A 15,883-nucleotide genomic window follows, 5' to 3' on the forward strand; every position below is an offset into this window, starting at 1 on the left:
CATCACCTTTGACACAGCACATGTAATACTGCTCAAGCACAAGAGTAAACGAACAATATTGCAAGAACATGTGTTTGTGGATGCATTGCTTCAAGAACAGAGGATTCTTACTTGATCTTCTCGAGCAGCTCAGGAACGGCCTCGTAGAGGTCGGCAACCAGTCCAAGATCGGCGACCTGGAAGATGGGAGCGTCTGCGTCCTTGTTGATGGCAACGATGGTTTTGCTGTCCTTCATACCAGCCAAGTGTTGGATGGCACCCGAGATACCGATAGCAACGTAGAGTTCGGGTGCGATGATCTTACCCGTCTGACCGACCTGAAGCGCATTGTCAGCGTATCCGGCATCAACGGCGGCTCGCGAGGCACCGACAGCAGCGTTGAGCGAGTCAGCGAGCGGCTCAATGTACTTGACAAAGTTGTCGGCCGACTTGAGTGCGCGACCACCGGAAACGACGCGGGGAGCGGTGGCAAGGTCTGGGCGAGACGACTCGGAGACCTTCTCCTCGACGAACTGGGTGAGCGACTCGACGCTGTCGGGCTTGACCTCTTCGGTGGTGGCGCTTCCACCCTCCTGTGCAGCAGCGTCAAAGGCGGTGCCTCGGACGGTGAAGACCTTGACCTTGTCCGAGCTCTTGAGGGTGGCAATGGCGTTACCGGCGTAGATGGGGCGGACAAAAGTGTCTTCACCCTCAAGACCGATGATGTCGGAGATCTGAGACGAGTCGAGCAGAGCAGCGGCACGAGGGAAGATGTCACGGCCAACGGCGGTGTGTCCTGTGCAAACGTGGGTGTAGGAGTTCGACTCGACGATCTGCTTGATGAGAGGAGCGAGGGGTTCGGAGAGGTTGTTGGCAAAGTCGGCATGCTTAGCGACGAGAACCTTCTTGAGACCAGGGAGCCTAGTGAGAGCAGAAAAGATCGAGTGGAAACATCAAAACAAGTCAGTAGTGAAATCACCCACTAGTGAACGAGCAACGCAAGGGAGTGCTGGAAATCACCACTTACTTGGCAGCCTTTTCAGCGACCTGGCTGGCGGACGCCTCGTCAGCTACAACGAGCGCATCGATGTCGCCGCCGAGCTTCTGTGCGGCAGTGAGAGCAGAAAGGGTAGCAGCAGCAAAGTTGCCCTTCTTGTGCTCGAGGAAGATGAGCGTGTTGGCGAGGTCGACGCGAGAAGTAGTAAAGCCTCGACGAAGAGGCAAAGCGGTGCGAGCGGTGCAGGCGGTGCAGGCGCTACGCAAAGCGACGCGAGGGAGCATAGTTGTGGCGATCATTGTGGTGTGAGCTCAGGGAGGTGATCGACGGTGATGGTGAGAAGGAGCAGGAGGAACAGCTGACAGGGATGTTGCACCGTTTCTTTCTCTCTCTCCACTGCCGGATCGCTTCGGAAAGGTGACAGAGTCACCCATCACAAGTCGGCCCCTCCGCTTTCAACGTTCACTCTAGCTCGTCTGAATTCAAGCATCTCCCTGTGCGACCGGCTCAGCCGATACTCCGCACCCGAGAGGATAGCGCGCAACTAAGTATTACTTAATTACTTTTTACTGAGTGTGAGTGTTGATGTCCTAACAACTTGGTTTTAGTCGCTGTGACGTCGTTACAATTGAAAAAACGCGTTTTACCAGGTGACGTGAGGCCAAAGTGCCTTGAACAAGAACTGTGCAGCTTCGAACAGCATATCCATTCTTCTCACCTTAACACCATGTCCATGTCGCTCTCGCATCCGTGAGCCTTTCTGCTTGGCTCGCTCCAACACTCACTAGCATACGCATTGGAAGTGGGGCATGCCTCCTCGAGTCCCTTGCCGTTCAATGCTCACCATCCCTCGTAAAGGAACGTGGTCAGCTGCTCACGCTCTGCTTCCTCCACCACCAACGCCGCAACCATGTCGAAACGATCCGCTTCGTCGTCCACCTCCACACTCACTGCTTCTTCCCCCGGAAAGCGCACGAAAAGCAGCATACCAGCAAATTACTCCGAATCCTCATCGCTCACACCTTCAATAGCGCCCATTCAAGTGGTGCGTCTTTCTTCGACACATCCAGAATGGCCCGCTCCTCCCTCAAAGCTGCAAGAAGCTACCGAATTCCTGCAGACATGTGCAGCCTCACCTCCATCAGAACGAATCCTCCTCGTGCCAGACAAGGATGCAGATGGACTCTGTTCCGGCGTCACAATGTACCGCACTCTGGTCCATGCTCTTGGCATCGACCCATCCCGCATCGACATCCATCTCATGACCAAGGGCAGCAATCCTTCGGCGGAAACACAGCGCATTTGCATGACCGAGTATGGAGCCAAATGGATCATTGTGCTCGATCAAGGCTCTCGCAATGGGCCACCTCTCGTTCCCGGCGCAGAGCACGGGTGGGGATCTGCGCATCCAGACACTGTGCGCACAATGGTGGTGGACCATCACTGGCTGCCGGAAGGCAACCCGGGTCCACAGGGTTGCCTGATGCTCAATGCGTGTCATCACAAGCCGGTCGCCACCGCCTCGCTGCTCACCTGGATTCTATGTCGCCCTCTGTGGTCAGACGAAGAGCTCGCGCAGGTTCAAATCGATTACGTCGCAGTCTTAGGCACAATGGGAGATCTGAGCGTCAACGTCGACTGGTCCGCACCGTTCCCCGACCTCACACCTGAGGTCAGGAAATGGACCAAAAAACGCCTCGGCTCAGCCATCGCGCTTCTCAACGCTCCCAGACGCACACCCGACTTTGACGTCATCACCGCCTGGTCTGCGCTCCTCGCCTCCACCTCGCCCCTCACCATCCTTGACCCGGCTACCAACGAGAATGCTGCACGGCTGTACGAAGCGCGGGATGCCGTGTCGCTCGAGACGGAAAGGTGTACACACACTCCGCCCAAGTTTTCCAAGGATGGGCGCGTAGCCGTGTTGCGCATCACGTCAGCGTACCAGGTGCATCCGTCGATTGCAACCCGTTGGACCGGTTCGCTCAAGAGTAAGAACTTGCAGGTCGTCATGTGCGCCAATGACGGGTATACACCTGGAATGGTCAATTTCAGCTGTCGGATTGCGGCCGTGGCGAAGAAGAGGGGTGAGGAGGTCAACATCATCACGATCCTGAACAGCTACGCGGATCAAGATGCAGAGTGGAAGAGGGAAGTGATGGAGGCTGTGGGTGGGGACGCGTTTAATGGACATCCACAGGCAAGTGGTGGTATCTTTCCGAAAGAGCATTGGGACAAATTTTATGAGTTGATGCAGGTCGGTGTGCCTCCTGACGGATCTTCTCGAGCCGGAGGCGAAGGAGGGGCAGGGGCCAAAGTAAGCAAGACCAAGTTGCCGGCGCAAAAGAACAATTTGCTGGCGATGGGATTCTCCACCTCGCCCAAGAAGAAGCCGCCGTCACAACCACAAACCGAGCAAGATGCACCATCTTGATTTTCATCTCAGTTACACAGTCACACTCTTGCACAGATCACACGGACACCTTGATTGGCACAGCTTCATGCAGAATTCGCTGGAACTCGCGCCTTGCTTTGAACTGGCAGAGAGAGGGAGAGACAAGTTCATACTTCCTCCGTGTCAGCAAACTCCCTCGCATCTTCGAGTGTGACATCCGACTGTGCCGCTTCATCTTCGCCTTCGGTCACCAGACCATACTCCAAATGACCTTTGAGCGTGCCCTCCCAAAATTCCTTGTGCTCCTTCAGCAGCTTGGTCTTAAAAGTCCGACTGAAAGAATTCCAGTTGATAGCTTCTTCGTACTCCTGAGCCACTTTCTTACCAGCTTTCATGCATTCGGCTGCTCGATCGTACTGTTTCTCGCCAACAAGGTAGTATAGAGTCGATTGGAGCGAGTTCATTGCCGAGGTGACGTCTTCCTTCTCGACCAGCTCGTGGAGGTGTTGAACTGGGTCGGAGAGACGTAGGAGGGATTGCTTGGAGGCCGCCGGTTGCTCGACCTTGGCCGTGTTGGTGGCGCCGGTGGCAGAGGTAGAGTCAGCTTCGTCTTCGGTGGCGTCGGAATCGTCTTCCAGCATGTCCTTCTTCCTCCTGTCCGCTGCAGCCGAGGGTGTGGCTTCGAAGCGCGCTGCTTTCCTTGCCCCACCTTGCTCCTCAACCGCCGCCGTCGAAGAAGTCGATGATCTGGTTCGATCGTTTACGTCTTCCCGCATGGCATTCAGCGTGCGCTTCTTCCGGTCGGCGTTGCCTTTGGGCGGAACATAAGCAATCTTGAACCTGTCTCGACACTTTTGTGCTGCCTCGGTCGCGGCACTTTTGACGTCGTTGGGCGCTTCGAGAAATTTGACGAGTTCTGGATGCGGACCGGGAAGCTCCTTAGCTTCTGGACGGATGAAGCGTTGGCGGACGGCGGTTTTCAAGCCGTGAATGGCGGGGTTGTACGAATCGAGCACATCGAACCACCCGTCAGGCAGCTCGAGGCTGTCAACAAACGCATCCATGGCTTGCTGGTCCGCGTCATCGGGGATCGTGGGGCCCTGACGAAGCTCGGTGCCATCCGTGGTGATGATTCTGTTGAGAGGTGGAAAGGGAAACCTTCGCAAATCTTCTCGGAAGGGAGCCCTCGAGTAGAAAAAGTACTCGTTGTGCTCTTCAACTTTGGGTTTGAGAATGCCCAACTCGGGCTCGCCCCCATCTTTTCGAACGAGCCGGACGACAGCCAATACATCCATCTCGACCATCGCCCTTACAAGCGTCGAGATCTGCAGCTGCGCCTTGACCTGGGCATGATCGGCAAAGACGTACCAGATCTGATCCATGTTGTACTCTCTCCTATATGCGGTTGCGTTGAAGAAGTGCAGGATCTCCATGCTCTTGTGCGTAACCATTTCGCCAAACGACTCGTCGGGAACGGGGATGAGACTGGCACCGAGCTTCCATGCTCTTGTGAAGCTGCTGTCCGAGTCGGGCGGGAGAGGTTCGGGCTGCTTGCTAGAGCTGGCGACGGCTGCGAGCTGGTCGAGGAGAAAATATTCTCGTTTGAGGTCTGCGCGATAGATAACGGAGGATTCTGTGTCCTCGTCCTTTGTGAGTGCGACGGGTGTAGAGGTGGGATTGAGATGGTTGCGACGTGCCTCTTCGCGTTTGCGCTCTTCCGCGGCATCTGCGCTTTCCCGTGCAAGCTTGGAGATCTTGGATTGGGTCATGGGTCGAGCCGGGTCGGTCATCTTATAGAGACCGATGGGTATCTGGAAGGATCCTTTGGAGGAGAGGTCTTCTGGATCGCCAAAGCTGAGGATAGTCTTTTGCGGTGCTGGTCTTGTGACCTGGATATTTGGCATTGTGGATTGAGCGATGGCCGAGGTAGCGGTGGCGAATCCAGCGGTGGGAATCTCGGCAAGAAAGTGGTGCCAAAAGCGTTCGTTCTTTTGCTTGATCTTGCCCTTGCCCTCGAGCTTGAAGCCGGATTCAGGGTCATCGAAATCAACTCCGAGCAGACGCAATGTGATGTTGTCGTCAACGAGCTTGTTGCGAATGGCTTTTGCGCCATCAAAGCCAAAGGAAGAGCGACCGTCTGTGACGAGGTACACGGTGCGCTTCCAAGTGTTCTTTTGGGACGGTTTGATGCCGCCCTTGTGCGCATCGGATGCGAGCTGGATGGCATCAACGAGCGCAGCGAGAGGATCTGCATTTGGCGCCTTTTGATCCTGGTCGACGGCACGAAGGCTTTGAACGAGATCCAAGGTGTCGAGGGTGGGAAGTGCAGGCCAAAAGATCTCATCAATGCCGTTATAGTCACTCGGGTTGTCAGGGATGGAGTTGTTGGTGCGAGGAGAGCCATAGGTGATGATGGCAACGCGAGTGGTCTTGAGGCCGCGGAGGATGGTCTCTGCTATGCGTGTGGAGACGAATTCGCAAACCCATTGCAGATGCGTGGTGGAGCGAGTACGTCGCTGAACAGTCTGATTCTCTAGGACGATGCGATCCTCGACCTGGCGCGCCTCTCCCATGCTGGACGAGACATCGAGGACAAAGAGGGTGATGGAGTTAGACTCGACACTCATGCTGGGCTGAAAACGTGTGCGGTCATGACCTGGGGGTATATGGAGAAGGGCAGGTGGTGGTGGAAAGGGAGAGAGAAGGAAAGCTCAGCTCAGCTCAAATCAGATTCGGTGCAGTTAAGCGCAGATATTCTCAAAATAAGTTAGTCCAACACTTAGCCGCGTCCCAAGCAGCGCGCCGCGGAAACGAAACACCCACGGCACAGACACATGCTGACACTGGACGCCTTGATTTCAATGCAGCTCAGTATTTGGCAAAGCCGAGAGTGTTGACGGCTTCCCTGATCAGTTGCTTTTCCTCTTTCTGTAGAGGAGGGCGAAGAAGACAGGTAGTCAGTGGCCGTGCTGTTCGCTTCAACTGCGAGCAAGCAGCAACTTACAATGAGCCCGGAGATGGACTTGAACTTGGGATGAGAGGCATCGACTGTGGCATTTGTAGGGGAAGTCGGATAGGACGAATTAGCGGATCTACCAGTCTGGAATGAGGAAGAATAGTAAAGAGCTTACTAAGCATCTGGAAGAGGATCGACTCTGAGGTTGTGATCTTGGCGCCGGAGTCTCGCATTCTCTGTCGTGAAGAGCACAATGAATCGAGCAAGAGTCAGCAAGATTGGTTACAGCAACTCCAGAAGTAAGAGGAGGGGCTGAATGCTCACTTCGAGAGCGACGTCGATTTCGCCGACGTTGCAGCTGGATACACCGTCCTTGATAACGTGCACTTGAATGCCTTTATCGAGAAGATCGAGCGTGGTCTGGAGCACGCAGACATGCGACTCGATACCAAAAATTACGACATGCTGAATGTCGCCGGCACTCTTGAGCCACTTATCGGTGATGCCGGGAAGGTCCATGCTGAATCTCGTCTTGGGATGTACCGCACTAGCCGAGACGTCTGGCAATTCTTTGAGTAGCTCGCTCAGGGGGGCGACGGTGGCTCCTAGTGCTACGTTGCGAGATGGATAGAACAATAAGGTTCAGTCACGGTCGCAAAGGTCATTGTGCAGGATAGCAGACATACCTTTCGGGTTCTGCTCTGTGGTAAACACGGGAACATCGAGAATCTTTGCAGCCTTGAGCATGCGAGCCGAAGTGTTTGTAACCAGATCAAAATTGGCAATGGCGGTTTTGAACCTCTCCTGCATGTCGCATAGGAAGAATGCGGTCTTGGACAGCTCAATGCGAGCCGTTCGAAAAGCTGTTGCCGCCGCCATGATTGCTCGTGAGATGCTGCTAGAAAGGATGGTGTCGTGGTGGAAAAGATCGTCGAAACCCTGTGGAAGCAACAGGCGAAATGCGGGGAAAAACAGCTGCTCTGTGCGCCGACCGGAAAAGTGGAGTATTAGCCGGAACTGTTTGTGAGAAAGGGAGGTCTGACAGTCCGTTGAAAACAAGAATGAGCAGCGAACAGACAGGGTCCAAGGGTCAAATTTGTGAGGAATCGCGAATGTTTGCAGCAAGACAAAGAAGCAAAAGTCACCGGAGAGGAGCGGCAAACAACAACAGGGGCGAGTCGCGTCACGCTGTTGTTTCGAAGCACGCGCGCGACGTGTGTGCCTGATGACACAGCAAAATCCATCGATGCTGGCGAGCAACATATCTCATTGTCGGCGGTGCCGCCCGCAGTCGACTGCATCAAGGTCGAGCGGAACTGAGACTCTCCATGTCAAGCTCGTTGTTGTTCAGTGGCGGATCTGGCGATTCGGTGGCTCCGTAAAGAGTGGGAGCAAGCGATCAACCGGAACGACACGGCTGAGTGCTGCTGACAAAGAAGGATCGGACGATCGTGAGAAATGGGCAAGTGAAGAGCAGCAAGTCTCGAGCGGGTTAGCCGTCAGCAAACAAAGTCCAGTCCCACGCCAATGCAGCGAGCAGGCAACAAGCAAATTGTGTGCGGATTCGAGCCGTTAGCTGTCGCGCGACTGCGTTTGCCAAAGCCAAGGTCGCTTATGTTCATTCCGACCGTGGGAGCTTCTGAAAGGCGCGGAGGAGCAGCCATGTCAACTGGGTTCTGCATCTGCGTTCCGAACCGACTCTTTCGAACTTGGTGCAAGCCGTGTGCGTCAGAGTCGTCGTCGTGTCTTCTTTTGGCGGTGTGTGTTTTTGTTCGTGTTGCTTTTGGGTTAGAGATTTCAAAAATCGCAGTCAGGCCGATCGCGGCTCCCCCGCAGCAAGAGGGAGCGAGTGAGTGAGGAAGAGAGCGAGAAGTGACGCATCCGACTTTGTTTGGTTGCTTCCAAAACCGTTCATCCTTCGTACTGTCACCTTGCTCTCGCTTCTCTAGCTAAGCCACCACGCCACCCGGCTATCTCCCTTGAATCCTCTTGGAACAAAACAGCCTCCATCTTCCCCCCCTCATGCCGTCTGCCATCACCTCGAGCTAGGTTCCAACTCGTCATTAGCCATTGTGGTCCCGGCCACTCGCGACGGCTCGTATATCAAGAATCATGATCGTCATCAAAATCCCAGTAGACGGCAGCGTTTCGCTGCCACCAGAGCCACGACCTCGTCTCACCTTGCAAAACGCTGCTGCTTCTCGTTCCGATCACTCTTCCTCCTCCTCTTCTTCCGGCTCCAACACGCCTATGTCCAGCTCCGGGTCGTCATCTCGGCGTCTCTCTCGTCGCGTTCAGAGCATGGCTGTTGCCAATCTGCTGCGCGAAGACTCTCCAAAGCCAGCTAAGTCCGTCGCCTCTCAGTCCGCCGCAGCAAGCACTTCCACCACGTCGGACCTCAAAGCACTCAAGTACGATCTCCCCGCCGACATTGCCGTTCCGCCTTTCGCACAGCCTTCCAAGGATGTCGACCGCGACCTAGCCCGCCTGTACGAGGCTGTATCTGGTGCACGCCGTATTGCCGTCATCTGCGGCGCCGGTATCTCGGTCTCATCCCCGGCCAACATCCCCGACTTTCGCTCCGCCCACGGTCTATTCAAGAAGCTCAAGGAAAAGCATCCGACTGCTGGCCTCTCTTCCGGCAAGGACCTCTTCGACGCACGCCTCTTCAGCTCGGAGTCCACTTCGGCCCTTTTCTACTCGATGGTTGCAGAGCTCAAGAGGCTCGCCGACGAGGCAGAACCCACCATCTTTCACCGCTTCCTCAAACGCCTCGATGACGAAGGTCGACTGCAGCGCGTATACACCCAAAACATTGATGGTCTCGAGGAGAAGGCCGGCCTCACTTTCGGGCTTGGCGAGGCTGGCGATTCCACCACCACCGTGAGAGCCCTCGGCAAGCGCAAGAGGCTCGGCTCGGCTGCCTTTTCGCGCTCCAAGTCCGACTCGCACCTTCTCTTTGCCCAGCAGCGCCGGGAGCAGGAAGAGCAAAAGGCGCTGGCAGAAAAACCCATGTTCCCTCGAACCATCCCGCTTCACGGCACTTTGCAGACGCTCACGTGCGCCCTTTGCAACCACAAGCTCACGCTTGGCAACACGGTCCACCACCAGCCGGATCATCGAGACATGTCGCCTTCCTCCCGCGAAGGGTCCGCTTCCCTCGGTCATGAGGAGAGCAAACATGCCATGGAGCTACTTCAAAACGGCGAGCCCGTCCCCTGCCCGCGATGTCAGACTGCCGACGAGGTGCGTACTTCCAACAACATGCGGTCCCGCGGTGTGGGCAGGATGAAAGTCGACATTGTACTTTATGGCGGTCAGAACGAGGGGGCCGAACGCGTCGGCCAGTGTCTTCAGCGCGACATTCTCGGCCTTCGAGATCCCAACGAGCCCCCAGTACCCGAATCCGCTGCAGAGACGCGCGCTCGAGAACGCAAAGAGGCCAAAGAAACTGCCAGGCTTGATCTCGAGTTGCGCCAGCAGCAGCTGACCACTGTCAAAGAGGAGGGGAACAGGATCAAAGCCGACACCAGTGTCGACTCGGAAGGCGTCGTCGATCTTCAGCTGGGCACCTTGTTACCTGCAGAAGACTCCAAGGACAACATTTTGGCAAGGGCATTTGCCGAGGAAGCGGACGACAAGGGTGCAGGCAGCAACAGCAGCAGCGCATCGTCCACACTATCTTCGCAGCTTGCTGCAGCTTCGGCTCGGGGTGTCACCATTGCCGAGCCCGCCATGCCATCAAAGAAGAAGGCATCGCGCCCTCCACGGCTCAAGCCGCTACCGCCCGATCTTCTCATCGTCGCCGGCACCAGTCTCAAGGTCCCAGGCACCAAACGAATCGTCCGCGAATTCGCCAAGGCGTGCCACGCCCAAGACGAGTGGCTCATCTACTCGTCCGAGGACGAGGACGAAAGCAGCACCGCTGAAGATGGTCCCGGCAAGAAGCGGACTAAGGATTCTAGAGCAGCAGGAGACAAGTTAGGAAGAGATCGACGCGCCAACGGCACATCAGCTGATCTTGTCGATGATGTCGATGGAGAAGAGGACGAAGAGCACGAGATTCACGATCCTACGTGTCCCATTCGCACCATCTTGTTCAACTACGACTTTCCTAATCCTGCGCGCGAATGGGAAGACGTCTTTGACGTGTGGATCCAGGGAGATCTTCAACGTGCTGCGCTTTCACTCTTCCCTCCCAAACACGTGGACGACGATGCTTCTGCCGAAGCAAAGGCGATCGAGCAGATTGTGGGCAGCCATACCTGGGCCAAGTTCAGAGATTATCTCGAAGAACAGCGCAAGCTCGCCAAGAAGGAAAAGAAGAAAGCGGCTGTAGCGGCTACGGTGGGGAGTCTGGGCTCGAGGAAGGGAAAGCTGGGCAGGACCATGTCGGCCGCGGCCAAGATGGAAGGTGCAGGGGTTGCGTCGTCGGCCGAATCGACGCCAGCTCCCGCAACGAGCTCGCAGGCGGAATCGAAGGCGGCGGCTAGGGTGAAAGCGGCGAAAGCGAGGAGCAGGTCAGAGTCGCCTGCCAAGAAACGTCCGACTGTCGGCAAGAGCGGTGGCGCCAACGGGCAAAAGAGCAACGGACTCAAGCGGAGCAACAGCAAGAAGAACAACCCTTTCTTGGCGGCTAACCCGGAGCCTTCGAACTCAACTGTTACCGTGGACATTGCAACGATTACTGAGGAAGGAGAAGAAGAAGATGAAAGACCTGGACGTTCGCAGGGAAAAGGGGATGACGATGGCACACGACACAACAAGAGGATGAAGGAGCAGCTGCCATCGTCGGTAAGTGATAAGCTGGCTGCTCCTTCATCTAGTCAACGCAAGGCTGGCTGGTCGCGCAGCGTCACCCTGCCTGAAGCAAGCCCGCAGCTCACGGTCCTCATTGAGAATCAGGCTGTAAGCAACCGAGGCGGAGCAAAGGGACAGAGGCAGCAGCTGAGCGTCAAGGATGTTGGGGTGGGTGTCAAGCCTTCGACGATGTATGCTGCACAGACCAGTTTGATGAAGGGGAGGGGGAAGAGGAGTCATACGATCGGTGCGGCAGGTGCGTTGGGGCGAAAGGCCGGGTGGGCGAGGACGCAGAGCGAGACCGCTGCTTGTCTTTAAGACCATGGCAAAGCAAACGAGACTTTGATTGCGACAATGTGATTTGGATGTGTGTTGTTGGTATAAGCCTGAGCACGGGATCTGAGTTGGAATGAGCGGAAGTGTCGGTGAAAGCAGAAAAGTGGAGGTGATATATTTGTGGAACTCTTTTGCGCGATCGAGCCAGGGTTTTATCGTCTTTATCATCATCATCGTATCATCATCATCGCCATCACGTCTTTAGACGCCTAAAGAGACCGGGACAGAGTCAACATAGCTCTCTGAGATTGCTCTACGCCGAAATCATGATGAGCGACTCGAATATAATGCCGACTGCCATTACGACGGACGAGGTCGCATGCATCGATTGCCAACCTGATCCGGCGCATCCATCCCCAGCTACCGCTACAGCGACCATTACCACTATTCCGACCGAAGATAGTAGAGAGAAGGAGCAACACATTGAAGAGGTGGAAGACTTGACGAATCCGTCGACTTTTGTCCCGCCACTCAGCAGTGTAGATGGCCTGCCTACGCCGTTGGTCGTGATTGAAGTAAGTCACCCCCGTTTCCGCATTGCCCGCCTTGCACACAGCTGATCCTGACATACTGTCCTTTCTTGCTGCAGTACTGCCAGCGGTGCAAGTTCGGCCTGCGCGCAAACTGGTTCCAGCAAGAGCTGCTGTCCACGTTCGCTCCCTCTCCACCCAATCTTGAAGCAACAGGTACCACAGCAAGCGTAGCGAGCGTCATGCTCATCCCCAAAGTCGACGACATTTCGTCGGGCAGATTCAGGATCTACATCGCCACAGCACAAACAGCGAAGGAAGCAAAGCAAGGAAAAGGAGGGCTGAAGCTGCTCTGGGATCGAAAGGTCGAATCTGGCTTCCCAGAGATGCGCATCCTCAAACAGAAGGTGAGGGACCTGATCAATCCGGATTTTGGACTTGGTCACAGCGATAAGAAGTAGCCGCACCGCAAAAGGACGTCCACGATGAGACGATGTACACACGACACGGGAAGCCCGGACTCAGCTCAATACACTGCACCGCAGCACGAATCGCAAGCCATCGGAGAAGAGCTTGACCAAATAAGTTTTTCCCCCTTCCTTTTTGTGCATCTCTGTTGAATTCATGGTCAATTGGCACTCCTGGCGTAGTTCCTCCCCGAAGCAGGCAGACCCGGTGGCCTCGCCACCCATCCCATCGCCGCCGTGATCCCCCTCAGCAGATCCGGCCTGTACCTTGCAGCCGCCACCACCGTACCCACAGCCGCACCAAATGTCAATCTCTCGGCCCACAGCGCCGTCTGCTCGCCCTGACTCAACCAGTTCGGTTTCGCACCCTCGACCATAGCGAACAGGGCCCTTGGCGCCACGTACAACGCCATCTCCGCGCGCTTCCTCTTCTCTTCGATAAAGATGCTGAACCCACACGCGATGCTTCCGAGCCCAGGCCCCAGCCCAGCGTCCCAGAAGCTGAAGGGTACGGAGGGGAACAGCCGTGGCAGCAGAGCGGAGCGCGCGAGGCAGATGGGGAACCAGTTGCCGACGATGTAGGTGGCGAGGAAGGCGGCGGATCGGGCTGCGCCCATGAGGACCTTGATGAGGTTGGGTAGGGGCGAGGAGAGGAAGCCGCGCGGGTTGAAGAGCAGACGCGGCAGAAGGTGGACGGGGAAGTAGATGGCCATGCTCATGCGCCAGCCTCGGATCCAGCGGTAGAGCGCGTTCTTGTAGCAGTTGCCTCCACCCGTCCCGCAGTGCACCAACTCGCACGGCATGCCGCCCATCTCGCCGCGTCCGCGCGGTCCCACGGCCCCGTTGAGCACGTACCCCGGGTTCGGTCCCTTTTCCGCAGCCTCAGGCTGTGCACCATCTCCTGCAGCTCGCGCCGCCCTCGCCTTTGCAACCATCTGTCGCGCCTCGGCGGCTGTGTTGGGCAACCTGGTTGGATCGCCCCACTCATACGGAAGACCCAGCTCCTCGGCCAAGCTCGCCACCAGATGCACACCTTCGGGCGCCATGGTCTTGCTTCCGTAGTCCCACGCCAACGGCTTGCCCGTACGGATGCATCGCAGCGCCAGCAGCAGACGCTCGTCCATCGTCGCGAGGTTAGTGATCCACTTGACGTACGTAGGCGGCAGCCGCTCGGGATGATAGAACCACGCCCACATGATCTGGGCACAGCAAACGACAAAGATGAGCCCCTCTGCCTGGTCTGCCATGCCGAGCGCGACGCGGCGCAGGAGCGTGCGACCCCAGGATGATTGTGCCTTAGCGTTGGAGGGCGAACCGATGGTGGACGTGCGCAGGCGATCTTTAGATGCAGCTGCGGGGACAGCAAGGGCACGGACGAGTGTATCCATGCCTCGGACCAGCGCGAACAGCGTCAAGTCGATGGTAGGGCTCGGTCGGCCCAGCGCTGGCTTCGACTGGGGTTGCACCGGCTCATTCGGAGATAGCTGAGTTGCCGAGGGAAGCGGTGAGACCGGCGGGGCAGACACGTCATCCGAGGAGATCTTTGGGAGCGGCTGCAAGGTGGCTGACGGAGAGGAAGGCGCTCTTGGATCTGGACTGGAAGGTATGTTTGGGCTGACGCCAGAGTTATTGCTAAGATGAGGGGATGGAGTGCCGGGGACGGTAAGACTCGTGAGCCGCGAAAGGAAGTGGCCAGCGGGAGCCAAGCTAGCGATGCGAGGCGTAGACGTGGTGTTGTTGAGCCTCCTACCCAAGAAACCCAGGTTCGAACGACGCAAACTTTTGGGGATCCAGCCTGGCGTAGTGTCGATGGTGAGAAGTGGGGGAACATTACCAGCGGCGTTGTTCACAGCCGCCGCCTGTTTTGCTTGCAGAGCTGCCTGACTCTTGTGCTGTAACATCATCATTGCCAGCGCCGAGCTGATCGACGAGGCGACAAACGTGGAAGCAATGCGAGCGTGTTGCAGCGCACGAAGCGTGTGAGCTTGAGATGATGTGGCCGGGTTGGCGAGCTTGAGTGCATAGTACTTGGCAATGGGCCACCAGACGAGCGTCTCCGAGATCCTCCAACCAGCCATGGCAAGGAAACAGCTGGTCGCCATTCCATCCGACCCCAACGCAACCAGCAACGCCTTTGCAATGGCCTGCAGCAGCGTAGGCAGTCTATAGAAGCTAGGCAGGATAGGTTTGAGACCGTGCAACCAGCCAGTTTTGGAGCGTGGTTGACCCGACTCTTTCGCAATCTTGCGTTCCTCGATAAGCCGCTTTTCAGAGGCGCGGATACGTTTGAGCTCGGTGGTGACGAATCGGATGAGAGCCTTGAGGATGGCGGGTAAGATGTCCATGATATAGCCAAGCAGGTAGGCCTTGGCAGCTGGCATGAGGAGCGACTCGAGCTGATCCCTGGCAATGCGTCGACGGGCACCAGCAGAAGCATTCGTGCCAGGCCGGGCCGCCGCGGCCCGCAAGGTCGAAGCGGCTACCATTGTCGTCAAAGCCAAGTGGATGAAGTCCAAAAAGTGGCGATGAGGACAATGATGATGATGGCAGCTACGGTGGAGCCGAGCAAGCGCGTTGTTTGCTGTCGTCGCAGCAGCAGAAGCAGCACAGCTATGCTTTCACAGAGAGAGAGAGAGAGTGGCTTGCTGCAGGTGAAGTGCTGCTGCATGACACACGCACAAAATCAAGCCGGAAGACCCGACTTTCAGAGAAAGATGCCGAGCACGACTGGATCTGCTGACTGGCTGGTTGACTGGCTCGTGCATTTCCGCCTCACTCTTTCTCTTCTGTTGGAAAATCACGCGCAGCTGTCAAATTGCGGACTGTCAGCGTGTCGGACGAGCCGATCTTCTCACCGCCAAATGCGACCCACTGCCACACGTTTGCAAATCACATTTTTCTTGCAAGGTGCGACACTGACGGTTCGATCAAAAGTGGGCTGATAGGACATCACAGTGCGAGAACCGCGGTCATAGTGTCGGATGCGCTGGACGGCTGCAGCTGCTGCTGTGCTGTGCTGAAGCGCTGAATCAGAGAATCATCTTCGTCGACGACAGTAAATTGATGTCGTGCGATCATCACGGCGACACCCTTGATTCGGCTCTTGCGACGTTTCTTGATAGGTCTGTGTGGCAGTCTCTTCTCCCATGGGGAACCGCTGTTGGCTTGGAGGCTGGCTTGCGATACTGACTGAGTCGACATCCTTGCGAGTCGATTCCTCATCTCGCGTTTGGGAGAGTCGTGGTGATCGAGCCTGACGAGCTTCCTCATCGTTGTTGTTGCTTTTGACTCTATGCCAGCTCTGGCTCTCGTCAGCGTCAGACTCCTCCTCAGCCTCTTAGATCTCCCCAGTCCATCGTCTACCGAATCGCACACCATTTGGAAGCTGCTGTCATCCCCGTCTTTGGTATCTTCACCAGGGGCAGAGTCTTTCAGTTGCAGCTTGATGGGAGACTGCGCCCAGATGCCTTGGTCCATGCCTAG

The 15,883-nt window shown here is 56.5% G+C and overlaps 7 protein-coding genes across 7 annotated transcripts; 3 read left to right on the forward strand and 4 right to left on the reverse strand.

Moving 5' to 3' along the window:
• Nucleotides 1-107: 107 nt before the first annotated feature.
• Nucleotides 108-1,275, reverse strand: EX895_002764 (uncharacterized protein; the record flags this gene model as incomplete). The annotated part of the gene is made up of 2 exons (XM_029883362.1): nt 108-900; nt 1,007-1,275. The coding sequence occupies 2 exons, from the start codon at nt 1,273-1,275 to the stop codon at nt 108-110; spliced, it is 1,062 nt and encodes a 353-aa protein (XP_029740397.1).
• A 611-nt stretch (nt 1,276-1,886) lies between these two features.
• EX895_002765 (uncharacterized protein) lies at nt 1,887-3,410 on the forward strand (the record flags this gene model as incomplete). Its single annotated transcript, XM_029883363.1, has 1 exon — nt 1,887-3,410. One exon carries the CDS (start codon nt 1,887-1,889, stop codon nt 3,408-3,410), a length of 1,524 nt encoding a protein of 507 aa, XP_029740398.1.
• A 128-nt stretch (nt 3,411-3,538) lies between these two features.
• EX895_002766 (uncharacterized protein) lies at nt 3,539-5,998 on the reverse strand (the record flags this gene model as incomplete). Its single annotated transcript, XM_029883364.1, has 1 exon — nt 3,539-5,998. One exon carries the CDS (start codon nt 5,996-5,998, stop codon nt 3,539-3,541), a length of 2,460 nt encoding a protein of 819 aa, XP_029740399.1.
• Nucleotides 5,999-6,239: 241 nt separating this feature from the next.
• On the reverse strand, nt 6,240-7,206 carry EX895_002767 (uncharacterized protein; the record flags this gene model as incomplete). The annotated part of the gene is made up of 5 exons (XM_029883365.1): nt 6,240-6,299; nt 6,376-6,419; nt 6,503-6,563; nt 6,652-6,938; nt 7,014-7,206. The coding sequence occupies 5 exons, from the start codon at nt 7,204-7,206 to the stop codon at nt 6,240-6,242; spliced, it is 645 nt and encodes a 214-aa protein (XP_029740400.1).
• A 1,233-nt stretch (nt 7,207-8,439) lies between these two features.
• Nucleotides 8,440-11,445, forward strand: EX895_002768 (uncharacterized protein; the record flags this gene model as incomplete). The annotated part of the gene is made up of 1 exon (XM_029883366.1): nt 8,440-11,445. The coding sequence occupies one exon, from the start codon at nt 8,440-8,442 to the stop codon at nt 11,443-11,445; it is 3,006 nt and encodes a 1,001-aa protein (XP_029740401.1).
• Nucleotides 11,446-11,729: 284 nt separating this feature from the next.
• On the forward strand, nt 11,730-12,394 carry EX895_002769 (uncharacterized protein; the record flags this gene model as incomplete). Its single annotated transcript, XM_029883367.1, has 2 exons — nt 11,730-11,978; nt 12,053-12,394. The coding sequence occupies 2 exons, from the start codon at nt 11,730-11,732 to the stop codon at nt 12,392-12,394; spliced, it is 591 nt and encodes a 196-aa protein (XP_029740402.1).
• Nucleotides 12,395-12,561: 167 nt separating this feature from the next.
• Nucleotides 12,562-14,886, reverse strand: EX895_002770 (uncharacterized protein; the record flags this gene model as incomplete). Its single annotated transcript, XM_029883368.1, has 1 exon — nt 12,562-14,886. The coding sequence occupies one exon, from the start codon at nt 14,884-14,886 to the stop codon at nt 12,562-12,564; it is 2,325 nt and encodes a 774-aa protein (XP_029740403.1).
• Between the last annotated feature and the right edge of the window lie 997 nt (nt 14,887-15,883).

Source organism: Sporisorium graminicola, chromosome SGRAM_16 (assembly GCF_005498985.1).
Source record: "Sporisorium graminicola strain CBS 10092 chromosome SGRAM_16, whole genome shotgun sequence".
In the NCBI taxonomy this organism is placed as follows: domain Eukaryota; kingdom Fungi; phylum Basidiomycota; class Ustilaginomycetes; order Ustilaginales; family Ustilaginaceae; genus Sporisorium; species Sporisorium graminicola.